General features: G+C 30.7%; 1 protein-coding gene across 1 annotated transcript; it reads left to right on the forward strand.

The window, feature by feature from the left end:
- The first annotated feature begins 11,994 nt into the window (after nucleotides 1–11,994).
- On the forward strand, nucleotides 11,995–13,604 carry LOC114744564 (heat stress transcription factor C-1). Its single transcript, XM_028932738.1, has 2 exons — nucleotides 11,995–12,464; nucleotides 12,590–13,604. Exons 1-2 carry the CDS (start codon nucleotides 12,261–12,263, stop codon nucleotides 13,385–13,387), a joined length of 1,002 nt encoding a protein of 333 aa, XP_028788571.1. The 5' UTR covers nucleotides 11,995–12,260; the 3' UTR covers nucleotides 13,388–13,604.
- The last annotated feature ends 1,199 nt before the right edge of the window (nucleotides 13,605–14,803 follow it).

Genomic DNA, 14,803 nt, shown 5'->3' on the forward strand with positions numbered 1-14,803 from the left:
TATTCTGTTTTTGCTTCGTAAAGTTGAGTTTTTCACATCATCTTTTTATTATGAAAAGAGTGGATTTAATATGAATCATATCAAACTGAATTCTTATCTCACCTTTGAATGTACAATTATTTTTTGAAAAAAAAAAAGAGTCAAAGTCATGCATACAAAATGTAGAATATATAATAATCTGTACTATTAAAAAATTATCAATAGTATTTTATTTTTTAAATATTAAGTAGTCTGTGAAAAATACATCAAATTGATCTTATACGTGTTCGCTGTTTGACTGAAATTAGCACTTAGGGGAAACAGAGAACTTTTTTGGACTGAAGAAAAACAGAGACATTCAAATTTCAAAACCTAATATTCTTCAGGCAAAATATTTTTTTGTTCTTTTCATTTCACTTTTCTTCCCTTGCCTTTAGGATGGTGGGGCAGCAATAAGGCTCAAAAACTTTTGAGAAGCTTGTAAGTATAATAAGAGGCCAAATCTTGGAAAGCTGGCTGGCACGCACGCACAATAGATTCTGAGCAATACTTGTCTTCAGGTGAAGACAATGTCTGTTTGATTCCCGTGTAGTTCCAACTGTGTCTCTCACACTCTCATGCGTTGTGAGAGCCACTTGTACCCATGAACATGAGCCAGATGGCTCGACCACTTAACCATTTTAAAATTGTGCCTTTTTGTGGCTTCTTCACAGATCCTCCGCCCTGCATTCCATTTTTGACCCTTGGGCTTCTTCATGGGTCATTTACTCATTATTTGGTCCAGTCCTATCCCCAACACTGGAATCAGTTCTCCTATATATTTCCCCCCAATTTCACTTTTTTGTGGAATTCAATTCTTTCTGTTCTGCTACCCCCTATTAGGATCAAAATTATGTGTTCCATTAAGTTTACAAACATCAATTTCATTACTTATTTGCACTCATCCTTTGTTTCATATATACTATTTTTTCTTAATTTAAGAACTGTTTGGCTAATTTGATTAAATTAAAGAAGATAGTTAAGTTAATTAATTATAATAAATATAACATGTTTTTTTAGTTATGAAAGAAAAAATAATGAGATCAATATTTTATTAAAAAAATTTTCAGAAAAACATCTAATTATTTTGAATGGGTACCTGCATGTTTAAAATTATTTATTTACAATAACAGGGGAATTTTCCTGAGCCTGACATTAATGCATTTTTTTACAATAACAATCATTTTATAGGATATCTGGGGTACATTATTAAGTTATTGATGTATTTAATTATCGTTGAGCTACTATCAATAGGAGTAGTTTAAGAAAGATAATAAATATAGAGATAGATGAGTCTTACATTTAGGATCAAAATTAATTTTTTAATTATATCCTTAGTGACTAGAAGAGTAACTGTTTGTGTAATTATATCCTCATAGAATGCACATGAAATGCAGAACATATAGCTCACCTCTTTCATATATTGAAAGAGTTCTTGGTCTGAAGAGAAGAGCACCACATTCATTGAGCATCTTTTATCTAAAGATATTCATGTAATTATGGAAAATTATTAGTATATCATATAATTGACTACAATAAAAAAAACCATTTTTTTCATACCAACTCATTTCTAAATCTCGCACTCATCCATGATTGATTTGAATTGAGTTGGGTTAGTTCTGTGTGTAACAAAAACACTAAATCTTATATAAAGTTAGCTGCATCGATCATTCTATCAATAACCAAATTCTTAGATAAGTTATTAACTAAAAGATCTCATAAAATGATTTCATTAAATGTTTTCTTTAGTTGTGAGTATGGGTCGAGTTATATTAAACTTTGAGATCTTATTGAAAAACAAGTGAGAAACTCTTTTAATCGTGCGTGTCAAATTACAGTGAAATTTAAACTAATATATATCTCTATCTATAATTTATCTTTAAAAAACAAGAGCAAGGATGTAATACATTCCATGTTTATATGGGAAAAAAAAAGGATAAAGTGCTCATTTTAATTTGGACCATTCAAATTGTTTCTAGATGATCTAACTACATTCAATTTAAATATTTTTTGTTTAAAATCATTTTTATTTTAACAGGCACAAAATTTAAAATAAAGAAAATCTTACAACTAAAATTTTTTAAAGAAATAAACTTGTTATAAAAAAATTGCAAATTAAAATTTTTAATTTTAAACCATTCAAATCAAATTTTAAATGCAGATTTTATAATAGTAATGAGTATCATGGGATGAACACACAATCAAAAAAAGAGATATATATGAGCCACGTAAGCAGATATATATCTTTGCTTTCTTTAATTTTGCCGCATATCTTACTGAAAAGAATCCGTGAGAAAGATTAAAGTGGAAGGTTGGGTTAGGCCGATCAAAATTGGTGTTAACCTTCACTGTGGTGAACACCCCTCCACTGATTTAAGTTGACATGTGGCAACACCTCAACACTATTCATTTTTTTTCCCTTCTAATCTTCCATCATTATCATCATTCATCAGCTAATTAATACCAAATCCAATTAAGCTCCTCAAAAATTAAAGCATGCGGCGAAACTTGTGGACATTTGGCACCTTGCAGTTCTCATCCCACAAAACAAACCTCAAACTATTTTAGTTACTTGGTTTTCCTCTCTCTCTCATTCTTCAAATGTTTCAATATTTTAATCCTTGGGATTATTAATTTAATCTTGAATTAGGTTTAATAATGCCGGTAGAGTCAAGATAGGTTCAAAGGTGCATATCATGACAAAAAGTATAATCCACCCAATCCTAATGAATCAAATGACACACTTAATTTCATACCCGTCAACGTCATACATTGACAAATTACTCTTTTTATCCTATTTATAAGTTACTTTCAGCATGTTTCATACAAGTTAAGGAAAATTTTAAATTTCATTAACTCTCATTTAAAATTCAACAACTTTTCAACTTTATTCCTATTTAATATATATTATACCTCATATAAATAAAGTCAACATAATAATAAATGAGAGGTAAAATTATACATCTATTCAAAAAATTTCTCTTAATACTTTATAAATAGGACTAAAAAATATCTTTTTTTTTTTTGGTTCTATATATAGGATTAGAGGAGCACATCACAGAAAAGTTCCACTTTTTTTTTCCAGATGTGAATAAAAAGTACCATATGAGGAAATTAATCTCTCGGTAAAGGATAGATCTTTTCTTACCAAATGGATATTTGAGATAACTTTCAAATAGCACTTTTTGGTCCAAATCACAAGCTTAGAAGCAGCGAATAGTCAAATATTCATTCAAAATCCAGAAGAGATTTTAAACCCAACAGGCCAAAGCCATGGCTTTGGTATAAGCCAGGAAAAAATAACTTCTACCAATCTATTCCATTAATCAGTTCTTGTTTTCCACAATATCTCAGTTTATTGGCTGATAGCACACAAACCAAACCTAAACAAAAGTAAAGAAATTATATGTGAAGGAACTACTAGGTAGATTTGGTGAAGAATATAAACAAGGTAATTGATGCCTACCAACTTCTTTGGTTGGTTCATAAACTGTGTATATGGAGGAAAAACACTGATAATCTTGCTTGTTAAATGTTGATAGAGATGGTTTGTGAATAGTGACAGATACAAATTTATGAGGTCCACTTCAAAATTTATGTTAGGTGTATAGACAAATTTGAAATGGAGTGTTATAATTATCATAAGGCTTGCAACTTCACATGAAAACCATATACAGATATACGAAGGATGGTGGGGGGATATTTTATATAAATATATGTATATATGGTGACTGTAGAGATTTGAGAATCTTGAGGGGGAGCTGCAACTTGTGTTGTGATTGGTAAGTATTGTCTTGTTTCGCCTGAGAAAGAGACAAAGATAGAATCCAAGTCAAAAATTGAACGTGTGAACTTGTTCTCATTTTTGTCAAATCTTTTAAGCTTTTCTTCGTGATCTTTAGCTACATACTTGCCAAAAGGGCAACCCCACCATCAACTTTCTTTTCTTTTCTTTCTGGTTTTCACATTTTTCTCAGGTGATGGTTTCCACTGATTCTGGCTAATCCAAGTTTATATATAGAGTGTACAATGAACCAACTTCTTCTCCATCTAGGCTACTTATTTTAATTATCTAGAGCCGAGTAAGAGCCCCCTGAACGTGATAAAGTTGGACTTTGAGCCTCGAAAAGTAGAACAAGTAACATGAGATGAAAAGTGGGTTTCAAATCATATGAAACATATACAGTTTTTGCTTTTTTGTGTTACTGTACAAGGAAAATAGAAGGGGGGGAAATTTTAATATGCTCAATTTAAAAAAATAAAAAGGTAGGATTAAAAGCCTTTAATTATTTTTATTATTTTTTTATTTTACATCTTCTCTTTATTAAACTTTGATAATCCCTATTCTTCAATTTTTTAAATTGAGCTTATGAAAATTTTTCCTTCCCTCTTCTCTTCTCCATTTTCCTTGTACCAAACAGAGAGTAAAAGAAGGGTTTTGGGCTATCTAATTTCAACGGTTAGTTTCGGGATGTAATTCTTCCAAAAACTTGTGCTAGTTACTTCTTAATAAGCTGATGAAATTGTGCATGAGTATTTCAAAATGATCTCTTAACTGTTTAGAGCTTATCTCTGGAGTCTTCCTTAACTGTTTGGAGCTTTTCTTTCCAAGTCGGTTAATTAAGGATCTTATGATTAGACAGTGTAATCTTTCTCATAAACCCCTCAGAGATCTTGTGGTTCGTTCCTTAAAATGCGTCTCTATCAACATCGATCGTCTTAAGACCTTCATTATTCATAGGATTGTTGCTATGTCTGTGAAATTATTAAAGCATATCCTCGTAAAATGTCCAGTTATTATGTGGGATTACAGCTAGAAGTCTAGAACCTTGTCCTCTTATAGTGATAATCCGACTCAACACTGATACTACTGTGTGTGTTTTTTTTTGGAGCTACATCAAATTAATGAAGGAGAAATTCTAAAAATAAAATTAATTAAAGAGAAAATGACAAAAAAAAAGCTGAAAATTATTAAATCCCAAATCAGTTTTGACAATACTTTATTTGATATTGACAACACTGAATTAGTAAATAACAATAAATTTTTGTTAATATTCTTTATTTAGCATTTAATAATTTTCAGCTTTTTGTCATTTTTTCTTAATTAAATTGAGATGATTTATTTTTTTAAATTATTAATCTGAAAAATACTTAATTATTTAGAGATTAAATGCATATATAGATTGATAATATGAATAAACTAAGAACCTATTCAAAGACAATGAATAGTGGATCATACCTTAAAAATCATGCTATGCAAGCGAAAAAAGAAACTAAGTTAATAACACTAATTTTAAATGATTGATAAAGGATATTAAATTATATTATTGGTGGAGTCACTAACCCCAGAAGATGTGCAAAATAGTAATACCGCTTACTCTGGAGTTGTTTATCAAACTTAGACCCTAAGAAAACCTTCTCTTGAATTTTCTAACAATATGCAACCAAATGATTTTCCACTTAACGAAAAAATTAGATGTTATATCGAATCTAAATTCTCTACATTCTTTTATTGTAAATTTGTTTTATGAATTTTACTAATTAAAGAGGGAAGATAAAAAATGGAATGGAAGGCAAAAAAAATTTTTTTTTTTTAAAAAGGCTTATATATACACAACTTTTGTCTTGTTTTTTTTTTTTGTTGGTTTCGTCAGAGTTCAACAATAAAAGAGTTTATATGACATCATGAACTTTCTATTTTTGAACAAGTGGAAAAGGAAGTTCTTCAGTCGGTGCCCTACATTATGTAAGCTTCACCTAATTAAACTTGATTATGAATGGGCCAAAGCTTATTTATATATAGTAATTAAGTTGATTAGACAAATCTAATATGCAAATCTAACTCATTCAATATGATTGTGACATCATATGATTAGTACATAATTTTCACTTCCAAGATTTGCATCTGATTTGGTATCAATCCTCCATCAAAGGCTCCAAGATGAATGCATATAACTAACCCTAATAAGTAATAACTAATGCATATATTTTTCTTTCATTAAAGAGCATAACAATGGCTTCTCTAGCTGTTCAAAATTATGTACAAGACACTGTTAACTCATTTACACTTTCAATCAGTTAGTTAATATATAGCTTTTAAAATTACACATTTTTTCCATATTTACCTAATTTAATAAGGAGTCTCATCAATTAGAAAAACCTTATTAATTATGTCTTGAAAGACAAAAATGCCTTCTATTTTTAACATGATACTTCAAAAAAAAAAAGGCATATTTGATTTTGGACGGAGGGAATGTTAAACGATGAATCAGTCATTTAATTATGCTTCAAGTTGGAAAGTTGCTTGGAGCAAATTAAGGGCAATGGAAATATGGATAAGATAGCAAAATTTCATATGAATTGACTTCAAGCGGTATATTTTGAGGAATAAGATAATTAAAGAGAATACAAAATGAAGGAGTAGAATCATAAGAAGAACCCATAAATATATACTAATAGTTACTTTCTTTTCTGTTATTTTCTTTGTGATTGTCCAGCTATTATACAGTATATATCTATTTTCATGGATGGAGATAAATAAATAATTTATACAAGGGAAAATTGGTGAAAAATCTCTGGTTGAAACTTTAATTAGCCAAAAGGATATAAATTTGAACAAATACAACTATGATCTATGAGTACAACATATTTTCCGCTATGTGTAACATATCTTCCGTTATGTGCAAATAACATCCGTATTGATCATTGTTACACATCATTGATGGTATGTTGCACACAACAGAAGATATGTTGCACTTAAAAATCATAATTGCACTTGCTCAAATTCAGGTCTTTTTGGCCAATTAAAATTTGAACCAGGGATTTTTTTTACCAATTTTTCTTTTATACAATCTTTACGCTTGTATAATTATGTAGCATCTATTTTGACTGCATCTGGCATATTTGGAGAGAGATAAAGTCAATAAAAGCAAAGGAGTATAATTATATAAAAAGGACCCAGTAAATAGTATACATACTTTAATTTTATTTTCTTTTAAGGGCATGGTTGAGGAAATTAGGATATAATTATTATTCATTATTATTATGTACTTTTTTTAACAAATTTATCATTATGTACTTGACTGGAAAGTAATTGTGTTTATGGTTAGGCAAGTAATTGTGCACTTTGACTTACTTGTAATGTTAATTACTACCTTCCGTCTTAAATATAAGAGCCAGTTGACTAATTTAAGGAGATTAAGAAAATAAGTTAAATTAGTTATGTGTAATAAATAGGTGTTGTTTTTCTTAAAATAACCTTATTAATCAAGTGTCTTGGCTAGAACTACTATTATTTAAAGGAGTGTCTCGAGAAAAAATATACAAATATAAGAGACAAAGTGGATTCTTATATTTAGGACTAAAATAAAAGTCAAATAAGATTTTTTATTAAGGATCAGAGGTAGTATCATATTATACCATTGGCATCCGTTTGGATTTTAGAATGTTTGGGAATATAAAACAATAAAATGTATAGTTAAAAAATAATGCAATATCTCACCCCAAAAAAGTGCAATAACGATGTGGTTTATATACAGATATAATTCATAATTGGACCTACATATGTGATGCCCATTTCTAGCTACTAGGCTACTACCGTATGCCTTGGATTTAAATTTAATCAAGTATTTACACTAATTTACATTTAATTAAAGATACCAAATAAATTTGAATCCAACTTGGCTTTCTCAAATAACACACCAAACATACTCAAAATCAAACAAAACTAAATAGGCCCTTGATTGCTTGTGTTTGCTCTCTATTTGTATGGCTTTGACGCCATTCCTTTCATTTAAAAAGTTTTTAGACGCAATATTGCAAACTTCATGAGAGTACTTATAAATTATTATAACCTCAAGTTCTAATTATAAAACCCCATTTATAATTTATAAATAAGGTCTTAGAGGTAGTAATTATCTAACTCATATATGTACACACACTAAATGGCTAACTCAGAGGAATACTACACAACTTTTTAACCGTGGCTTTTTCTTTTCTTTTCTTTTCTTTTCTTTTTTTAAGAAATAAAACATTGGGAAGCGATGGTTTGCGAATCAAGCTCGAAGGTATAGGTTAGGAATTGATTTTCACATAAATTGAGACAAAATTAAATCAAAAAATTATAGTTAATTTATTAAATTTGCTCATTAATTGTAGAGGTAAAATTGATTTTTTTGGGGGTAAAAATGACATACATTATTAACTGAAAAGATAGCTAGGATATCTATTTATGTGGATCTCAGAATCAATCTTGTTAAGGAGGAAAGCATGCATAGATTATTAGGACAAATAGTTAGCCTTCCATTGGAATAATCCCAAGGCCTCAGTCTTTGAAAATATCCCACATTTTTTGGGATATGGAACAAAACTTAATAATTTTCAATTTTCCGGAAATTTTTTTTACGAATTTTAAATTTGATTATTAATATGAGTATTAGTGCTTAAAATTTTTCTAAATAATATATAAAGATTTGAATTTCAATAATGGTCTGTGTTGCTCAATGAAACTGTTGATTTTTTTTGGTGTTCTTATACTGCTTTTTTCTCATCGATCAAATGTTTATGATTCCTTAATTAATTAATACCATTAATCATACATTTCTCAACACATATACTCCCCCGGTCCTTAATATAAGATACATTTAACTAATTTGATTAGATTAAGAAAGTTAAATAAGTTAGTTAATTATAAGAAATATGACATATTTTTCCTAAAACACCACAATCATATTTCTTAATACCTCATCTCCCTCTTTCACTTGATTATAGTTGAGAGAGTATCTATAGGGGTAATTTAGAGAAAATTGATAAATATGATAAATGGATCTTATATTTAGGACCAAAACCAACTCAAGAATTGGGTCATATATTAAGGACTAGAGGAGTATAATAATATGGATCAACGAAGCTTATACATTGAAGAAGAAAGGACAGATATGAAAAAAATTTATTTACTATCACAGTTTGTTTTTATCATTTATGGATATGGTATAACTTTTAGAATACAGTATAATGAGTACTTATTTTTTATCCAGTCGAGTCAGTGACTCAACTGACACTTAACATTTACGTATTTCTTCTTTGAGTGTGAGGTTGCATGTTCAACTCTCTATAGGCATGATGAGAGCATAAGAATGAAAGTAAAAAAAAAAAATACTTATTCTTACTTCTAAGAACACATGCATAAGTACATAATTACATACATATATCTTATCAAAATTAAGGATGTTAAAGAACTTTTTTTTATTATAGATTTAATTAATTATAATATTTGGAGGGATTTTCTTGCCTTTTTGTGGAGATATCTATATGAGGGATAGATGATGCTTGGTGGTGATATGTCCAGGTATTTTTTGCTTACAGATTATAATATTATATGCTACAAATTTGAAATCTAATCCACATGTGACATATCTTTGAACACTTTATTAGGTCGTGGGATGGCCGAGCAAAGTAGATTAATTAATACTATATAATAATTAATAATATTCAGGCCGAGCAAAGTAGATTAATTAATACTATATAATAAGTAATAATATTCAAATTAAAGAAGAAGAACCAATCAAACGCATTTCTACTTTAGGTAAGCAATGGATCTTTCCTTTTCCTAAAAGGAAACAACCACTTGTCCACATTATTACTAATTAATTAACAATATTTTTTGTATAATTCTTTGGGCCACTTATTGTATACATTGTTTTTTCTTGATCATATTACTCGGTATTCGAGTAACTGACTAATCTGTGCTGACTGTGCATGACCATTGATGGATGGTAGACTCTCTCAATAAGTTTTAACCCACGCCGCATTTCCAGAGTTCAAACATTAGAAAAATCCCTTACCAATAAACATTTGGATGTAGAGTATGCTCTTCGAGTTAGATAATAAATATTTTTTTTTATCTAAACATAATTTAAGAAAGATATAACTTGAATAATATTATTAACTTCGAAAAGTAAAAGTCTAAAACGTAGAGTAATACCTAACCAGTAAAAAAATTAAGTTATCATGTAAAAAGATATTAGTTAAAACCAGTATCTAAAATTCATGTGATGCGTTATATCTCAATAATGTGATGTTGTTTAATTTCTCCATTTCCTTAAAGTTTTACCGATGATTTCATTTTCTAAGACCAATTTTAACTGATAAACACGATTTTGCATGAGAACAAAACCAAATACGTACAGTTTGAATTACTTCTGTTACCTAAGTTGACATGCCACTATTTTAAAGTAACACCCCCTCCCAATCCTATTTAATACTACCAACGGTCCTAATTATAATACCTCATTTATAGATTAGAAATGAGATTCTATAATTAGGACTGAAAGTAGGTAGCAAGGCACATGTTTTTAAGGAGTGCTCTGATCCCATCTATAAGATAACTTAAACATTGTATGAAATTTTAACTATATTTTTTTTATAGTTATCTCATTAATTACATGTTATATTAATACATTAAGTATTTCTTGCACACTTTTTTTGTTGCTCATTTTCACTTGTTTATTGTTTTTACTTTTTAATGAATTTTCAAATTTATATGATAAGATTTTTTATATATCATTTGTGAATGTTTCACATTGACGGTAGGGGTGGGGGAGAGAGGAGTTGGATGCGTTAACTGTAAAAGAGTGAATATGCTCCCCAACGTCGAAACACCACTGCAAGACGCAAGGAATGGGAGCGCTTACACGTGAGCCAATCATACAACGCCACTCACACACGAATCGATAATTGCGACTCAGTGAATCTATGCCATTGTTTGGGCCCCCACAAATTAGGGAGCACCTTCCCTTCCTCCTCTCACGCCATTGGCCCGCCTCTCACCTTCCAACACCCCATCCGAGATCCATTACTGCCTTTTTCACTTAATTATTCACTGCTCCCTCCGTTTTTTATTTATAAACACCAAGGTTAATATAAATTTTGATTTTTTTTATTTTATTTTTATTTTATTTTTAATCTTTTAAATTTTAAATCATAGATTTTGGTTTTTTTGTTTTTTTATAAACAATAATTATCATTCTTTTATTGTTTCTAAATATAAACAATATCTGCATATTGTTTTAAATTTTTGTAGTAAATTTCTTATTTTATCATATTAATTACTTATTTTAATATCTAATATATTTATTATCTTATTTTTCAAACTATTATCTCTTTCCATCCGCATTCTCTTTTTTTCATAATTCTTTTTATTATAACATTTTTTATTCTTTTTCTTATACTCTCTCTCCCTCATAAATAAAAGTATTTTGGAGAAAGAAATTCCAATTTCGAGTTACTTATTGTTTTTAACTATTTTTTGATTTATGTGATGGAATTCAAAGTTGCTTATAAAAAGGATGGAGGGAGTATAAAATATTACCTCCGATCCTAAATAAAAGAGTTGGTTGACTAATTTAAATAGATTAAGAAAATAAGTTAAGTTATTTATTTGTAATAAATATGTATTTTTTTCCTAAAATATCATTGTTAGTCAAGTTTTTTGGCTATAACTACCATTATTAAAAAGACTATCTTAAAAAAGTAAATATAATAAACAAAATATATTAGAATTTTATATGTAAGACCAAAATAAAAATCAAACGAAATCTTATATTAAAAACTGGAAATAGTATAAACAATATTATTCCTCCATTTCTTTTTTTTTTCAATTAATGTAACTAATCTTCAAAATTCACATACTTCTTGATTAAGCAACCGTTCTACAATTTTTTTTTGCACGTGAAATACAATTAAAATTTCCTCTATGAAAAATTCAAAACCAATAAGTGAAGCTCATCACGAGAAAAATAAAATTAAATCAGATAAGCGCTTGGCTCTTAGTAGGGCAGGGTGGGGCCACGTCACTCACTTATTGAGAGCGGGTTCGTTCCCACGCACCCAACACGCGCGTGTACGCCATGTCTTGCCCGCTCAAGTCACAACCAAAATATCTTGAACCCCAAACCTGACGTGTACTAAAAGATCTTAAAAAAACCAAGCCACATGGGCCCAACCTCGTGACTCTTTTCTATTATCATTACCCCTCCCGATGTACGCCACGTTATCCCCCCCCCTTTTGTTACTGTACATGCGTCCCTTCATATATTACCGTGCTCCTGCATCGTCCAAAAAGCAAGCGTCCCTCGCCTCACCTCGCACAACCACAGACCCAGGTTCAGTAAGCACTTACTGTCTCTGCGTACTTGGCTTGGCTTGGCTTGGCTTAAGCTTTAGGTTTTGCTTTCTTTAATGGGATGGAGCAGAACGACGTGATTCCACCGTTTGTTATAAAGACTTTCCATATGGTGAGCGATCCCGCCACCGATGCTTTTATCACCTGGGGTCGAGGCAACAATAGCTTCATCGTCATCGATCCTTTGGATTTCTCTCGGGTGATCCTGCCTGCATATTTCAAACACAACAACTTCTCCAGCTTCGTTCGTCAGTTAAACACCTACGTGAGCGCCTTCATCATCCATCAATTTCCCATTCTATTTTTCAGCTTGTTTTTGACTGATTTACTGTTTAAATTAAGCAGTTCTGGCCGATTGAATTTTGTTTGTTGATTTGTGTGATGGATTAGGGGTTTAGAAAAGTGGATCCAGATCGGTGGGAATTCGCGAACGAGTGGTTCCTTCGGGGGCAGAAGCACTTGTTGAAGAATATTGTGAGGAGGAAACAAAGTAGGAGTAGCTCTTTGTTGTTTCAGGGGAAGAATGAAGATGTGGAAGACGAAGCGTTGATGATGGAGATAGCGAGGTTGAAGGAGGAGCAGAAGTCGATGGAGGAGGAGCTTCAAGGAATGCATAAGAGATTGGAGACAACAGAGAAACGACCCCAGCAAATGATGGCGTTTCTGTGCAAAGTCGTGGAGGACCCAGATGTCCTTTCTCGTATTTTGTTAGAGAAAGAGCAGAAGCAATTGGGAGAGAAGAAGCGGCGGCTGATATCTTCATCGCCGTCGTCTTCGTCCGGTATGGCGGCGGTGAAGACAGAGTTTGAGGAAGAGGAAGCTGCTTTGGGCGCGATAATATCTTCGCCGTCGCCGGAAGCGACTACTGGTTTTGAGTTTGGTCGTTATAATATGGCATCTCCGACGGAGGAAACAATGATATGCGGCGCCGATACGAGTTCGGGTTGGTGGAACGAGAGAAATGATAGTATAATGGTGAGGCCTCGGATATATCAACACGCTTATAATTATTGCAACGCTGGGTCCCCAACGCCGTTGACGGCGGTTGTGGCGGCGAGGTCGATGTCGGCGCGTGAGGGAGAAAGCAACTCGGCGAGCGAGGAGCAAAGGAGCTACTTTACAGAAATGGCGGCGGAGAGCAGTCCACGGCCACCTTATCCATTTTCGCTGTTGGAAGGTGGCTTCTAGCTATTAGCGTTGGCTTCACCACGATTATCTGTTTTTTTTTTTTGGGGGACTATACACAGTGATTATCTTTGATTTCGCCATTTGTGCTAAATTCTGATTCTATATGTTCTCTTTTTAATTACTTGTTGATATTTTTATGTGTCTTGTCTCTTTCCATAAAACAGTTTCATTTTAATGAAAAAGAAAAAATCTTTATGTATTGGTTATTTTTTTCCTATGAACCGTGTGTATTACTCCTCCGGTCCTAATTATAAGACCCAATTGACTTATTTGAGAGATTAAGGAAGTAAGTTAAGTTGGTTATTTATAATAAATAAGTGTTGTCATTCCTAAAATATCCTTGCTAATTAAGTATATTGGCTAAAACTATCATTATTAGAAGATTATCTTGGAAAAAAATGCATAAATATAAGAGACAAAATGGATTGGGTCTTATAATTAAGACCAAATAAAAAGTTAAATTGGGTCTTATAATAAGGACCGGAGGAGTACTTAGGTTTAGGCTTTGACCTTTTAGCCTTCATCCTGTATTTATCCTCCTTTTTTTCTAATTTATGTGGCACTGATACCAATATTTCAGCAAACAGCAATATGGCTTGCACCTTAACGCGTGGGATATTAAGGGTTTGTGTTGGTTAATATTTGTAAGTGTGTTTTTTTTTAATATCAATTTATTTTTATAAGTTAAAATTGAGATAAAAATTAATTAGTGTTATGTGATTTATTGTTGGATATGGTTTTGTAGAAAGGTTTGTTGGACAAAAAAAATTTTTAAAATTGTTTAGATGATATATAGAAAATTTAATTTTAAAATTTTCAAATACCAAGAAAAATAACAAAAGGTCAAAGTATAAAAAGTTGTTTCGATTTTAAAGTAGTTTTTTTATTCAAAAAATTTTAAAGTAGTTTTTGTATAAAAAAAAAACTCATTTGTTTTGTTCTATTTATTCAACTAGCGCTTTTTTCATCCTTATGATCCAGATGGTAAAGAGTTGGTTTATAATCTATAAGGTTGTGAGTTAGAATCTTGCTATCAATATAAAAATCTTGTTAGTGAGTAATATGTAAGTATCTCTGTAAGCGTTCTTTAAATCTAGAAGTATGCTTTAACGCTGATGAATCTCTAATATTCAACTCACCTAAACTTTTTATAAAAAAAACTAACTTTTTTCTTCTGTTGAGTTTTCAATGTTATTCCAAACATGCTCTCATAAGTAGTTGCGGGAGGTCAAAATAGAAGCAGAAAAATAAAATGAATGGATCTATTATTTTTCTGTCTTTTGTATTTTTTTTATCTCTTATGGTCATTGTATTATTAATTAATTAGAACATAATATATGGAGATAAATTTATCTCCTACACTTTGTTTTTCATTAATAAAATGAAAGACGCACAAAATAATATCAGGGAAAAAAT

This window comes from Neltuma alba, unplaced genomic scaffold, assembly GCF_004799145.2.
Source record: "Neltuma alba isolate B1F8T4 unplaced genomic scaffold, ASM479914v2 tig00004380_pilon, whole genome shotgun sequence".
Taxonomy (NCBI): Eukaryota; Viridiplantae; Streptophyta; class Magnoliopsida; order Fabales; family Fabaceae; genus Neltuma; species Neltuma alba.

What these genes read in the sequence shown, in the direction of transcription:
- LOC114744564 (XM_028932738.1), top strand. Translation starts at nt 12,261, where the DNA reads ATGGAGCAGAACGACGTGATTCCACCGTTTGTTATAAAGACTTTCCAT. An exon ending in TTCGTCAGTTAAACACCTAC is followed by an intron (nt 12,465 to 12,589) that starts GTGAGCGCCTTC and finishes GTGATGGATTAG; the next exon opens with GGGTTTAGAAAAGTGGATCC.